At 33.4% G+C, this 14,691-nt stretch overlaps 1 protein-coding gene across 1 annotated transcript; it reads left to right on the forward strand.

Annotated features, from left to right (window-relative positions):
* The first annotated feature begins 51 nt into the window (after positions 1-51).
* LOC124435899 (fibroblast growth factor receptor 4-like) lies at positions 52-10,381 on the forward strand. Its single transcript, XM_046985831.1, has 12 exons — positions 52-78; positions 380-561; positions 2,334-2,421; positions 2,790-2,951; positions 4,120-4,236; positions 4,424-4,623; positions 5,842-5,967; positions 6,505-6,574; positions 6,663-6,703; positions 7,160-7,256; positions 9,868-9,967; positions 10,109-10,381. Exons 2-11 carry the CDS (start codon positions 460-462, stop codon positions 9,876-9,878), a joined length of 1,014 nt encoding a protein of 337 aa, XP_046841787.1. The 5' UTR covers positions 52-78; positions 380-459; the 3' UTR covers positions 9,879-9,967; positions 10,109-10,381.
* Positions 10,382-14,691: the final 4,310 nt, after the last annotated feature.

Raw genomic sequence — 14,691 nt, forward strand, 5'->3', positions numbered from 1 at the left:
CCTGTACTGTCAACAGGACTTCTTTGGTTATTTGCCAATGTAATGTTGGGTTTTTTGGTGACGGAATAAAATGCGCAGGTAGATGTAGAATTAAATATTCAGTAGCGCTTGCTTATGCAATGCTTCTCTTACTCAATGACAGTTCATGCAATGACAAATTCAATAGATTTGACTGCCATTCCTTAATCGGTATTTAACTTGGTCTTATTTACCATTAGGTTGTTATGCCTGATATAATAAAAACCTTTTAGCTACTTCAGGGTTGAGCACTTTTCTTATCATTGCAAAAATTTTAGTTTTTGCGTATTATTTTGCGTTAATAATTAATAATTAGTTAAGGTATTTTTTTTGATAACCTAAGGAAATTTTCCATTTACAGAGATTAACTTGGTAAAATCAACGCAGCCAACGCCAGTAAAAGATAAATCTGATGTCATATCTAAAACTGTTATCATTGTCATGGCCATTTTATCGTCTTTATTTTTTATCTTTGCCATTATTTTCTTTGCGCAAAGATTGAAAAAACAGTTCGACAGAGAAAGATCTACGGAGAACAATGAGGTCAGTAATAAAGCAGGAGACATACATAATCGATGCCTTTAGTTTAATATATTTTATCATATATTGAAATCACACACACAGGTTTGTTCAATTGATACCTACATTTTGTGTGCTGAATACATAAAACAAATTGCTCGATATTTGCCGAATTAATTTATATATCATTTGCAAAAAAGCTGGGAGACTCCACAAAGCCGGTTTACTCTAACGAGAAGTTTGTGACTAAAGTATGAGGAGCGTAACGTCAGTCAGAAGATTGAGGGATTCAAAACTATAACTATGAGTTAAGTCACCTGACTGATCTCATCAGAAGAGGAGCATCACAAGTGGAATCACTCAGATTTGGAGCATTTTAAAGCAACGATAGAGAAACTGAAATGGTACAGCAAATTCTGAATCTGCAAAGAAAATATTGAATTAAAAGCTGATACAATATGCGCAATTAGCTATAAGATACTGGATGATGAAAGCATGTCTGCAGTCTGTCTGCTGTATTTTTGAAAATCGTCAATGTTTACAAAAAACTTCCTTCAAGTAAAATTACTTTGCTTATCTCTAACAAAAATAAAGCATCGTCAACTGTCTGCTGGTCAAAGAGATAGACGTTATATTGTTGGAAAACAAAAATGAAAAAGAATTAAGGAAAAAGTTATATCATACATTCTAGAAGACTAGCAGTATTTTATTCAAGTTAAATAAAGTTAGCCAAGTGAATTCACAATACTTCAGCATCTAGAAGATTCATTTTCAAATAGGACTAATACTTATCATGGGTATCCTAACCACTATTCAGCATGGACGAAGAAAGCTTCATCTTTGACGTAGATGTATATTTATATATTCATGTAGGCATGTTATATTCCATAGAGAAAAAGGATTTCAAAAAAATGTAATACGGTAGATCATGCATATAGAATCCAAAAATTTCTAAAGTTCAACTGTCGTTGAGAAAACTACATCATAATCACAACCACATAAAATATTCTGTCTGTTTATTAGGAAATTAACATTTAACTCCCGTTTGCATACCTAACATTTGGAAACTGATTTGTTTCTTGATATAAAGAGACAAAGAGACGCTTAATATAAAAGACTTCAGATTGATATATGCTCATGCAAAAATTTTAACATTTAATAACATTTTTATAAAATATGAATTAGCTTTCCACCCCTATTTTTTCCGTTAGGTTTAAAAGTGTTTCAAAATACTTGCTCCACCAGTGTTCTTTCTTCCAAATTAAGCTCCTGGTGATGGTATACTAAGACAATGTATTTTTTCTTATAAATACATGCCAATATTTTTGGTTGTAATGAATAAACCAGTTTAGCTGTGTTTTGCAATGATAATTTCTTTTCTTGTGAAGTTCTCTTTACCATCTTTGTTATACAATACGGTTGTTTGAAATATATTTTAAAAAAATTCAAACAGAATTTTTTTTCCCGGAGCAGTTGAAAAAAATGATGTTAATTTTTGAAGCATTTCTTACAGTCTACAATTTACAGCTTTAAAAGTTAGACATGTCATAAAGACAAGAATACTTTGGTTCATTGACATCATGACGATAACATGTTTGTCACAAAACACCTTAACTAAAACTTTAAGGCTTATTTTTAAGGAGAAATATGGATCAAAACGGTGCTTTTAACGTGCTTGAATGCTAGTGTTTTTATTCTTTTAACTTACATGCGTTTAATGTACGGGCTGACGAAGAGTTCTTTAAAATTTCATTATATATATTGTAATTTTGACTTCAATAATATATTTCATAAAGGTGAAAGAAGATGACAGATCGTTAACGTTCTTACCATCTTTTGAAGAACATAGCAATATCAATGAAGTTACAGAAGAAGAGGAGTTGCGTAAGTATATATAAATATTTTACAAACGACTTCTTCAGTACCTCATGCGAACAAAAAATCATAGCACTTCTGACTAATCAATGACAAAAATACACAAGATTTTCAAGATATGTATAACAGCCACACACCAACATATTCTCTCTACATACAATATGATGACGTATAAGCCAGTCAAATAATACGTTGAACCAAACGTTTAAGTTTAAGGTTGTCGAAATGTCGGTCAATAGATAACCACAGTACTTAATTCTCAGGATTCCACCAACCTGGACGATCTACATCTACAAATATGTAACGATAACTCTCGTTTTGAAATCATTCACATTACAACAAACAATGTTCCACAACATGTTTTTTTCAAAATCCAGGCACAATGTCCTATATTTGCGTTCTGGATGATTGGGAAATAAATAGAAAACAACTTACAATTACGGACAGCACACTAGGTAGAGGATGCTTTGGTGTGGTGAAGAAAGGGATATATCATGACAAGGACCAAGATATATACATAGCTGTTAAGATGCTTAAAGGTAAAATTTTTGATTGACTGCAACGTATGACAGTTTGAACAGCAGTTTGTTTGTATTTCAAATGCCCAAGTTTAACATATTTCACTTAATTAATTTTTACAAGCATCTTGAAACATGTATACATGTGCAAACAAAAATACAAAATTAGAAGCATAAGATTGACGTTGATTTCTTTTAATGATTTTACTAATGAGCCCGCTACGTCAATTAGATTTTAAGCATTTTATCGAGCAGTTTTTTCATTCTTGCCAAACTGCCTGATGCTGATGCATCAGTCATGCCTAGGCAGTTTGGTTGAGTTTTAAAGTTCTTAGCTAAGCACAATTCACCATGCAAACTATAACCTTAGCCTGCGTACACAAGCAGGCTAAGGTTATCTGTTAAACTTTGCTGCCACACAAATGTACATAATCGAACATAATCGAACTTAAGCCTAGCATTGCTTTCAAGTAATTGATTTGGACTGGCCTAGTAAGTGCTAAGACAATGGCGCTGTCATCAAAAAGCAAAATGCAAAAAACTTATGTGGCTTGTTTATTGATCATCTAGCTTACTTTGCTTTTCTCAAAGTACTTACTTGGCAGCCGTCAATGATTTATACCCGATATAGCAGCACAAGTACTTTGAAAAAATGCACCCACCAACCCCATGCCAAAGAATACCGGCTACAAAAGCTCCCCACGAAGGTGGCTACGCCAATTCACGTACATCACATTTATTGGCATTCAAGCAGAGCTACAATTTATATAAACTATATACATAAAGTACGTAAAAAATTTACATAAAAAATATTTAAAACATAACTGTCAACAATCACTAGCAAAGCGTTGCCTGCCACAAGTTTTACGCCTGTGTTCTAAAAACGTATTCAAACTCGCACGATTGGTGCTTCCAATTCAACTCATAACAACTAAAAAACCTTGCTGCATTATTGACAAAAATCAAAAATAAAGTTGTAGTTATAGATTAGTGGAATGATATTTCTTGACTCGCACTCAATAAGTGTGAATGTGAGGGGGCTCTATAAAGACAGGCGTTAGTCTTGCTATGTTAATGAGGGTTTACTACGCAAATAGTCAGTAACTGTCTTACTCTTTAATTGTTCCTTAAAAAACCTGAGTAAAACAACTTCAAATTCTGCAATGAAATAATTTGCTTAATTTTTCAGACTCCGTTTCTATTGCTGATCGCAACGATCTGTTAATGGAACTTCGCATATTAAAAGATATAAACAAAACTCCTCATCGAAATGTAATCAAACTTATCGGTGCTGTAACAAATGAAGGTATTATTATTCAAATATTTAAAAAGATTTGTAGAAATAATGATTTGAAATTTACACAGCAAGACTAAACTTTGAAAGTGGATATGCTGATCTTCATACGTCATCACGCATTAGCATTTTTATGTAACGTATCATGCATTAGCATTTTTTAAAAAGTCCGTTTTCAATTTTTTTTAATAAACTGAAGAGCCCGTTTTTGTCGTCACTGAGCTTTGTGCTCGAGGAAATCTTCGAAAGTTATTACAAAACAGCCGAATATTGTCATCCGAAACCGACAAAAATAGCTTTCATGAGTATAAAAATATTTTTTCAACGTTATCGCACACCAAACTGATTCAGATTGCTGTTGATATCGCAAATGGGATGCATCATCTTGAAAAGCATAAGGTTAGTTTTAATTCTTTAAAATCACTCTATTTAGCAATTCCAACATCTTTAGATCACTTTTAATTAAATCAATCCTTTGCGTATCTTATTGTTCTTATGTTCAAACCTATTTAATTATAGACGGAATGTTTGCTTGTTGCTTTATGAAAAGACCAATATAATTGTTCTATTCATTTTTATGCAGTTAATAAACGCTTCTCTGGAAGGCTTTACTCCATAACAATACCTGCACTCTTTATATCAATCGTTTGTTTGTCACTTGGTTGGTCAAAAACCTAAGTCTAGTGACCAACCTTTTACTATAGTAAAGTTTGACAAATTATTTTCGTTTATTATATATTTTTACATGTTTGTAAATGTAGATCGTCCAGGTTGGTATAGTCCTGAGAAGGACTGTTTCTGTTGTTGTTGACTGACATGTTTTAGTCCGTGAGATAGCAGTCGTGTTTTAGTTTCGTCTAATGAGCGAGGAGAAATATTCCCAGTTATCGTCCTGTTTATGTCTTGTACGTGTTTTAGTGCGTTTTAAACGTTCACGTTTATGTTGTTGTTTGATTTGGTGTAATGTCTCTATCTTGTTTGCTCGTTTCTCTGCAATATTTTGTATCGTAGAAAGCAAAGTATCACTTACTGTCGTTGATATGAGTTCCTTCTATAACAGACGAATCAACTATTACATCAAGCAACAAGAACAACGACTGAACTAACTGACTCTGAAGATGACTACCGCTAAGGTTGTCCAAACGTCAGTCAATAACAACAAAAACCGTCCTTCTCAGGAATATACCAACCTGGACGATCTACATTTACAAACATGTAGCGATACTCCCGGGTTCAAACCATTTACTTTATTATATATTTTGCTAAAAAAGCTCTTAAGCCAGTATGGAAAAGCCAGAGAGGGGGAATTGTAGAGTAAAAGCTTTACAGTATTACTAGTGACAGCCGTTTTGAATAAATTAGTAAGTGTAAAAGTTGTCATATTTACGGTGATAATGAAATTTAGCATTTACTTGATCATGCACTGAATAAAAATTACTTTATGTTACAATTATTTTTCTGACTTAAATGTACATACATATATTCAGCTATAGAGGCACTGAAGTTTTGATTAATTGCGAAGTAAATTGTTTCTAAAACAACCGTAAAACGATGTAAAATGTGAGATCACTGTATAAAATCAGTATTTGCTTCAAATCTTTCTTTTTTTTCAAATAGTTTGTCCATAGAGATCTTTCAGCTAGGAACATTCTTATCGGGGAGAATTTTGAAGCTAAAGTATCAGATTTCGGTTTGGCAAGACCGATTGCGGGAGTTGATGAAATGTACATCAAGTCACACAGAGTAAGTTCAAAACAATTGCAATTAGGGGGATTATTATTTAGAGGGTTATTATGTTGTAAGATTTCTTAATACCTTTTTTAAATGAGCGAAAAAGAGTAATGCCGAACGCTATATACTAAACTAAACATACTTTATTTCAGGAAATGGAAAAGCTTTTCATATAATATATTACATGCACGAAATCACAATTTATAAACATATTTTTTACTTCAGGAAGAAAGGCGATACTGTTTCTTCACACAATCACACATCAGTAAAAAAACTATAGGAACTAGATGATTACATATTTTTGAACAACGCTTATAAAGTTATGCGCCTATATTTTTTTATTTCCAAAAATCTTTATCGACAAAGTTTTTGTCTGCCTTTTACGTATTCTAGATTTATTGAAGAAGTCAAACGCATAAAACGTTTAAAAAAAGCAGAAGAACTTTGTGCCGTTATGATGAAGGCACTATAACCCCCCACCCCCAGCAATTAGAAATATAATGGATGTGGCAAATAATGGGAAGCGTTAATTAGTTATTGTTTATTAAGAATCTACTGCCTGTAAAGTGGATGGCGTTAGAGTCACTCACGCAAGGAATTTTCGTACATCAAGTGATGTGTAAGTGATAACTCTTGCTCAAGATTACATCATTGCTCGAATTCCAATATTTGAAATCGCTTTGTGTCGTGTGACTTTTCTTATATAGATGGTCATTTGGAGTTGTGTTGTGGGAAATATCGACACTTGGTGAGTCAAATTTAGTCAAATCTTAAAATCTGTCCTCCGTCATTAGACCGAGTACTTATATAAGTTGCAAAAAATCAAACAAATAATAACCTTGTCTCTTACAATTAGTAGTTCAAGTTTTAAGGAAATACATGTTGCAAAAAAAACAACGATCTCCTCGAAACTGTTTTGTGTCCTTTAAAATCCTACACAAGAGTGAGTTTCTTTGCACACAATGCATAAAGAAATGTATTGTAAAGTTTCTCTTATAAAAAAGATTGTCATATTATTGAGCTTATCATAGCTCAATTTCATCCTAATTAAAAACTCATTTCCATTTTATAAAAAACTTTAAAAAGAGTCCGGCTGCACAAGTAATTTTGACCAAATTATCTTTGATTCTTAAATTTCTTAATGCAAAATAAAATATTTTTGTCGGCACTACTGCACAATTCTTTCCTTTTGAACTCTTTATAGGAGAGGAACCTTACCCTGGAATTTCAGCGTTTGACACGTTTACTTACGTTACATCGGGAAAAAGAATGGAAAAACCACCACAATGCTCTGCCACACTGTAAGTACTTAGCCTGTTTGTAATTTGTATTGTAAACGGTCAAAATTGTATTAAAAGGCAAGCATTGTCCCATCAAAAATATGTAAGCGATGATTAAACTTCATGGAGAGCATCTTTCAATTGCGCCATTTAATTTTTTACTTAAAACTGAACGTTTTGTCGTTGCAAACAACTTAATGCAATTAGTCAGGAAGTGTTTTTTAAAAAAACTACGTTAGACGACATGTCCACCACAGTGTTCATTTTGACCAAATTTTTATTTGTCTAAATCGGTTAAGAAAACATTTGAAGGAGGAAGAGGGTGATGAAATCGCTTACACTTTCTCCATGTTTGACTTGCACTGCTTAAACTTGCACACTTTTATTTGATTTCTTGTGATTCTGATTGCTCGCCAAGTCACTAAAGTCAGTACAGTTTGCTGCACATATGACATTGATAATGCCATGATATGTTTCACAATGAAATTAAATTTTTTGTGTAAGTGCGTCTCTATCTGCGATCATCTTTAGATAAAACGTTTATAAACAAAGTCGTGGAAGTGTAGTGTTGATTTCATTGTATTTATTCACTTAATTTTGTACTTAATTCAAACGGGTATTTCATTTGATTTTTTAGAGAATATGACCGATCACTGACTTAAGCACGAACTATTGTCAGTTTTGCAAGGATATTTATAAAAATTTTGACCCTATGTTACTCGTACTTTATCAGTTATTTTAAATTCCTGGTGACTAACAATATGAAAGCCTAAACAGATTCTTAAGACTGAGGCCTAGTTTAAACGTCGAACTTTACATGAACCAGATGCACTTAAAACAAACAATAATGAGGACGTTCATCTCATTCTCTTTTGTCTTTGATGCATTCAGTGCATGTAAAGTTCGGCGTTGGAAACAGGCTTTAAGTTATATTTTTTAACTCTACCGAAATTTGAAGCAAATGTAAGTGGAAGGGTGCAGAATGTTTTTTGTTTCTTTATTATGAGGCAAGGGTCATAATACGACCTTGTATTTTCTGAAAGAAGCAGTTCGAGTTGGAAAACAGGTAGTTCTAAACTCTGAAATGTTCAATTAAATTATCGAGAAAATATGTGGGATTAACTAAACGTAAAATAAACCAAAAAGATTGAACGCTTAATTAACTATAATAAATATTGTTTAAAATTGATTTGTCCTTGAGACAAAAATTAAAATACACAAATGTTAAGCTTGAATTCATCTTCTTCTTCATAATCTTTTTTTTGCAAACATAATCGTTTTTTCTACTTGTGCTCTCATAAAACTAAAAATACTATTTTTTGAGACCTAAATTTCATAAATTTTTTGCGGTATTCACCTAAACTAGTACCTAATTTCCTTCTTAACAAAGACGTTGGATTAGAGCATAAGCAGTTCTGAGCATTTCTTAAAATGACCAGGTGTTATGTGGTTTTTTATACTATTATCTGTTGTCTATAACATTTAAAATAAGATTAAATCTTTTCACAACTACCACGACACAGCATTTTATGTATTCTTGATTTCTAAAATTTTTGGGTGAGAAAGCCTTCAGATTTTTGTGCTTTTGGCACTCGCTTCGTGCAACCGAAATTTATATCCAGATGCCATGATTGGAAGTGTGAAACGAGGCTTGAAATAACCGTCTCGCAATCTTTTAAGAATATCACGGTTTCCAGCCTCAAATATAATGTCTTAATGTGTGAAGGCGGCTTTGATTCTAACATTTTTTTAATTCCACGGGACAAGAAAGGTGATTTGAAAAACACCTTAAGGCTGGAAAAGAAAATTTTTTACCATTTGCAAATGCAATTACAATTAATAAGAATATGAAAGTACTTACATCTCGCTAAGAAAAGTCACCGGCTTGGCACGACCAAGTGTTATAATTTTCTATAGTACGATTTTCCCCATTAGGCATTGGGAAACAAATTGACAAACAGCTTAATAGAATCTATTCATAGACTTATTTATAAAATACTGAACTTACAAGATTACGCAACAAAACATACATTTTAAGACAGTCATTCAGTCAGTCACTCAGTCAGTCACTTAAACATACATTTTAAAGTTGAATTCTAGTCAGTTGGATACTTCAACGGTAATGAAATTGTTTTTATAAACCATAAAACTTCTGATTTCTTGTCCATATATAAAAAAAACAAACCCGTCAAATTATAATTACTAGGGAGTAACAAATTTTTTTAAAAAAAGGTAGAAAATGACATAAAATCTTACGAAAGGATTTAAATTTTACAATAAGTTGATTGTGTATGGTTGGAAGTTCTTAAGTTAATTCAAAAGGTACAAATAATGTAGTAATATATGGTTTGGAATGAAAAAACGATCTTGTGCTGTTAACGATCATGTGTTGACTTCCATGCACTAAATTCCTTTAAAATTTGATGGCATGTAGCACAGTCCATATTTAAATTTCACTGTCCAATTAGTAATTGTGTGGACATGGCATGTTTCAAAGCACCAATCTTACATTTTAAAGAATCTCAGTTTCAGCTGCATAATAGGTTGAAGTACTTAGAATCCAAATGCATGTTGCTTATTCTGCGCGTCTTGTTTTAGAAAATTTTTTCTTTCAATTGCTATTCTTCTTAAGATACGAACTGATGATAAAATGCTGGGAGAAAAATCACCAAGAAAGACCAACATTTGAAGAAATTTATCAGAAAATGGCGTCAATGTTCCTTGATGCAGATGTAAGAGATGTCTTTATTTACTATAAAACTGTAAATAACAGAGAGGCATGTGGATGATCAAAATAAAATTGCTAATATAGTTGATTTATTTTTGCATTTAGTGTAATAAACTATTTGAAAGACGTTGTTTTCTTTTTTTAGAGTGTGTATATAAACGTGATTGAACTTCTCCCGGGAGCAAATGATTTCTTAGCTGACAACAGAAGAAAAATCAGCGTTGAAAGTATGGGCATTCAACGGTACACTTGATGTTCTTAGCACACCAGGATCCTATTTTAGTAGTAATTGCTGTTATAAATTTTATATACGATGAACTCATATATTATTGTGGTATTTTTTCGTAAATCAATATTAAAATTACATATATGTACAACTAGCTGAGTCACTTTAATGCGAATAAAATTTTATCGTCCAGTTCAGCCTTCTTTGCAAAAATGTTTTGCATATTCAATTCCTTATTCAACGAAAAATTTTTCTTAGAAACAAATATTTGTTTTTATTTGTATGTTCAAACTTAAAGACAATTATTTCAGTGGTTAATTTAAAAATAACCTAAATCAATTGATCATCTAAATCAATCGATCAAAGAACATATGACGAACTCTACCCAACAGGTTCACGAATAGGTATTCTCTATGGACTACTCAGAGTACATAAAACCGACATTCAACTAAGGCCTATCCTATCATGTATAAATCATTACTCGTATAAGATAGCTAAATTTTTATTCCCATTCTCACCCCAATCTCGTCCAATTCTTTCATGATCAAAGATTCCTTTTCTTTCACCCAGGAACTTTTATCCTTGAACATCAACACTGATAATGTTGTAATGGCCAGTTTTGACATCTCTTCACTCTTTACTAACATCCCCGTTGATGATACCATTGAAATAATTACTAACCATTTGTCTGCCCACCACAATTCTTTTCAAAGCCTCAGTCGCCCCAACTTTACTAGTCTCTTAAACCGCACAGTTAAGAATTGTCATTTTTTATTTAATGGTCATCTATACCACCAAGTTGATAGCGTTGCAAAGGGCAGCACCTTAGGACCCTTGTTTGCTAACATATTTCTGTCATTCCATGAAGAAATATGGCTCAAAAATTGTCCCTCTCACTTTAAACCCCTGCTTTATAAAAGATACGTTGATTATTAATTTCGTACTGCTGACCATTTGCAACCCTTTCTTACCTATTAAAACCACAAACACCCCATTATTCAGTTTACGAGTGAAATCAAACACAATGGAAAACTTCAATTTCTTGACATCACTATTCATCGCTCTAATGGAAAGTTCTTTACGTCCATACACAGAAAACCTACGTTCACTGGTCTTTTTACTAATTTCCACAGCTTCATCCCACTAACATATAAACGCAGTTTAATATTATGTTTAGTTCATCGCTTCTTTAATATTTGCTCTACTTATGAAAACTTCCATATTGAAATCGAAAAAGCAGGCAGATTATTTATTTCCAATTCATTTCCATGTCACATATTTGATCACTGTGTAAAAATGTTTCTTGACAAAGTTTTCAACCCAAACCACCTGTTCATACCGTACCCAAGAAAATACTGTATTTCGGCCTTCCATTTACTGGTCTACACTCATCCCAAATCCGCACACAAATCAATCGCCTTTGTAGTGCCGCTTTCCCACACTGTGAAATACGATTCTTCTTTCGATCCACCAAACGTCTCTCCAGCCTGTTTCCTTTCATAGACAAAGTGCCCAAAACTCTGAAATCAAATGCCGTCTATTCTTTTAAGTGTCGATGCTGCTCCGCATCGTACGTGGGTCAAACCACCCGCCACCCACACACTCGAATTTAAGAGCATTTGGGCATCACCCCTTTAAATGGTAAACCTTCTAAACATCATTGTCATTCCTCCATACTATAACACCTTAAATCCACAGGACACACCGCCACCTTCGAAGATTTTAAAACACTTTCTTCATGCTTAGACTCGCAAGAGCTTCTTATTCACGAAAGCTTCTTAATCAGCAAAATGAAACCATCTCTTAACGTCCAAGGAAACTCCATTGTCCTTCAGTTACTTTATTCAGATTTCGTTCGTCCCCATGTCTGTATACTTTATGATTGTTTGTGTTTGCTTTTTTTTTGTTTCTGTCGTGTTTCTACTCATCCCACGTCATACTATCTTATCCAATATTTACTGACACGTTTTCATCCCACCATGTAATTTAATATTATATAAATAGCTATTATATATATATCCCTCTATACTTGTAATTCAATATTGTCTGATGATGTCTTGAGAGTCAAGACGAAACGTTACACTTTTAAATAAATATTTCTTTTAATGCATTAAATGGCTCTTTTAAAAGCACTTTGCTGGGCTTTGATATTTATATTTAAAATCTAAAAATAGTGTAAAATTTTTAGATAACGTCATTTTCTGTATTTTCAAATGTTAAAACTTTCCTAAAATCAATTCGAAATCGATGGAAAAAAGTGAAATACAGTTAACTTTACCACCTGGTTAAGGATTCTATATCTTGTAAAGAGCATGTTTTTGACAACAATATACATTGTAAAAGTAAAAATTTTTCAAGGGTTGAGGGCAATGGTGCGTTGAAAAACTGGCAACTTTTAAACTATTCATTTTGTATTCATTTCCTCTTTTTTTTATTGATTACTATTTGGTTCAGAATTTACAATTGTAGAGAAACTGTAATGCATACTATTCAACGTTTCCAGCTATCATTGCTTTACGATGATAGCAGTGAAAGAAGAAATGAAATGGAGGTATTATTTGTTGCAAAGTGCTCTTCTTCTTTTTTGCCTTCTATCACTCGGGCAGAAGCTGATGTTTACAAATTATTTTATGATTTCTTGCAGGATTTTAATGCTTTCCAAGGTATATCTGATGTGTTGCAATCAAAACACACTTGACAAAAAAGATCTTGGAATATTTTTGAAATTTGAACATACTGGAGTTTTCTATAGGTACGTACTCTACTTATACCTTGTGCGTGTTGCACAAATTCATAACAGGATGCGACCAAATTCCACCGTTGGGATTTCCAAGCCCTTAACGGTCAATTTGAAGCATGCATGTATGTACAGAAAATTGTCTGCCAACAGTTGTGATTGAAGCATTACATGAACTGTTCATTATCGAGATAGTTAAAACCAACTAACTGGAAATTGACTCTGCACACATTGAACGCAAGGGATTTGGTTTCATATAATAATGAGAATTGTATTTCGATATTATTTACGGGGGATAGTAATCAACGGGATGTGTTAACGAAAAACATTTTGAAATTTTCGTAATTGGAACTACATTATTTTTTATTAGTTAATTTGAACTATGCTCATGTTTAATTATTCGTTAAAAAACTTTAGGTAACAATGAATCCAATTTGAAGCATGCAATTAAACTTTGATGTTTGTACAAATGCAATCCTTTTTATAAATGTTTTATGCAGTGCGGTATTTTGAAATTAAATGAAGAAATTATCTTCGCACTTTGCTGGACAATTTAAGCAATCGTGTCAGGAACCTGAAAATATCAGGTGACTCGACGGGATTCGAACCCATGACCTCTGCGGTGCCGGTGCAGTGCTCTGCCAACTGAGCTATGAAGTCACACAGTGGTGAGCAGGTCAATATTGTTGGGCTCATGTTTTCTCGTGAAAGGAATGGCGTATGAATGTTTTATGCAGTGCGGTGTTTTGAAATTAAATGAAGAAATGATCTTCGCACTTTGCTGGACAATTTAAGCAATCGTCTCAGGAACCTGAAAATATCAGGTGACTCAACGGGATTCGAACCCATGACCTCTGCGGTGCCGGTGCAGTGCTCTGACCAACTGAACTATGAAGTCACACAGTGGTGAGCAGGTCAATATTGTTGGGCTCATGTTTTCTCGTGAAAGGAATGTCGTATGAATGTTTTATGCAGTGCGGTGTTTTGAAATTAAATGAAGAAATGATCTTCGCACTTTGCTGGATATTTAATCGTCTCAGGAACCTGAAAATCAGGTGACTCAACGGGATTCGAACCCATGACCTCTGCGGTGCCGGTGCAGTGCATAAAACATTCATACGACATTCCTTTCACGAGAAAACATGAGCCCAACAATATTGACCTGCTCAACACTGTGTGACTTCATAGTTCAGTTGGTCAGAGCACTGCACCGGCACCGCAGAGGTCATGGGTTCGAATCCCGTTGAGTCACCTGATTTTTCAGGTTCCTGAGACGATTGCTTAAATTGTCCAGCAAAGTGCGAAGATCATTTCTCATTTAATTGCAATCCTTTTTGTTGCAAAAAAACAATGCATTTTGGCACATGTAATGAAAATTAAATTTCATTACTAGAGGAAACTTCAGTTCCAGCTTTTTCAGTTAAATAGCGTAAAAAATCTTAGGCCTCTTCGGCACTGTCTGAATATCTGGCACCATTGCGATACATAACATATTGAAAGTATTCCTAGCATGAGCTTTCATCATCTGTGTCTTCAAAATGACACAACTTCATTTCATCAATTTATTATGACTGATCCTAACAAGATAGTTAACACCCCCAGCATTTTTGGCAAATAAAACAATTCATTAGGAAGTTCTGGAGAGGTTTCATTGCGACATGGCCTAATGTAATGCGTATTCCAGTACTCATTCATTTCCCTAAATGATGCTTGAATTATATCTTGGAAACAAAACCATTAGCACTGCTTGTGTCATGCACTTTCA

Source organism: Xenia sp. Carnegie-2017, unplaced genomic scaffold (assembly GCF_021976095.1).
Source record: "Xenia sp. Carnegie-2017 unplaced genomic scaffold, XeniaSp_v1 HiC_scaffold_16, whole genome shotgun sequence".
Taxonomy (NCBI): Eukaryota; Metazoa; Cnidaria; class Anthozoa; order Malacalcyonacea; family Xeniidae; genus Xenia; species Xenia sp. Carnegie-2017.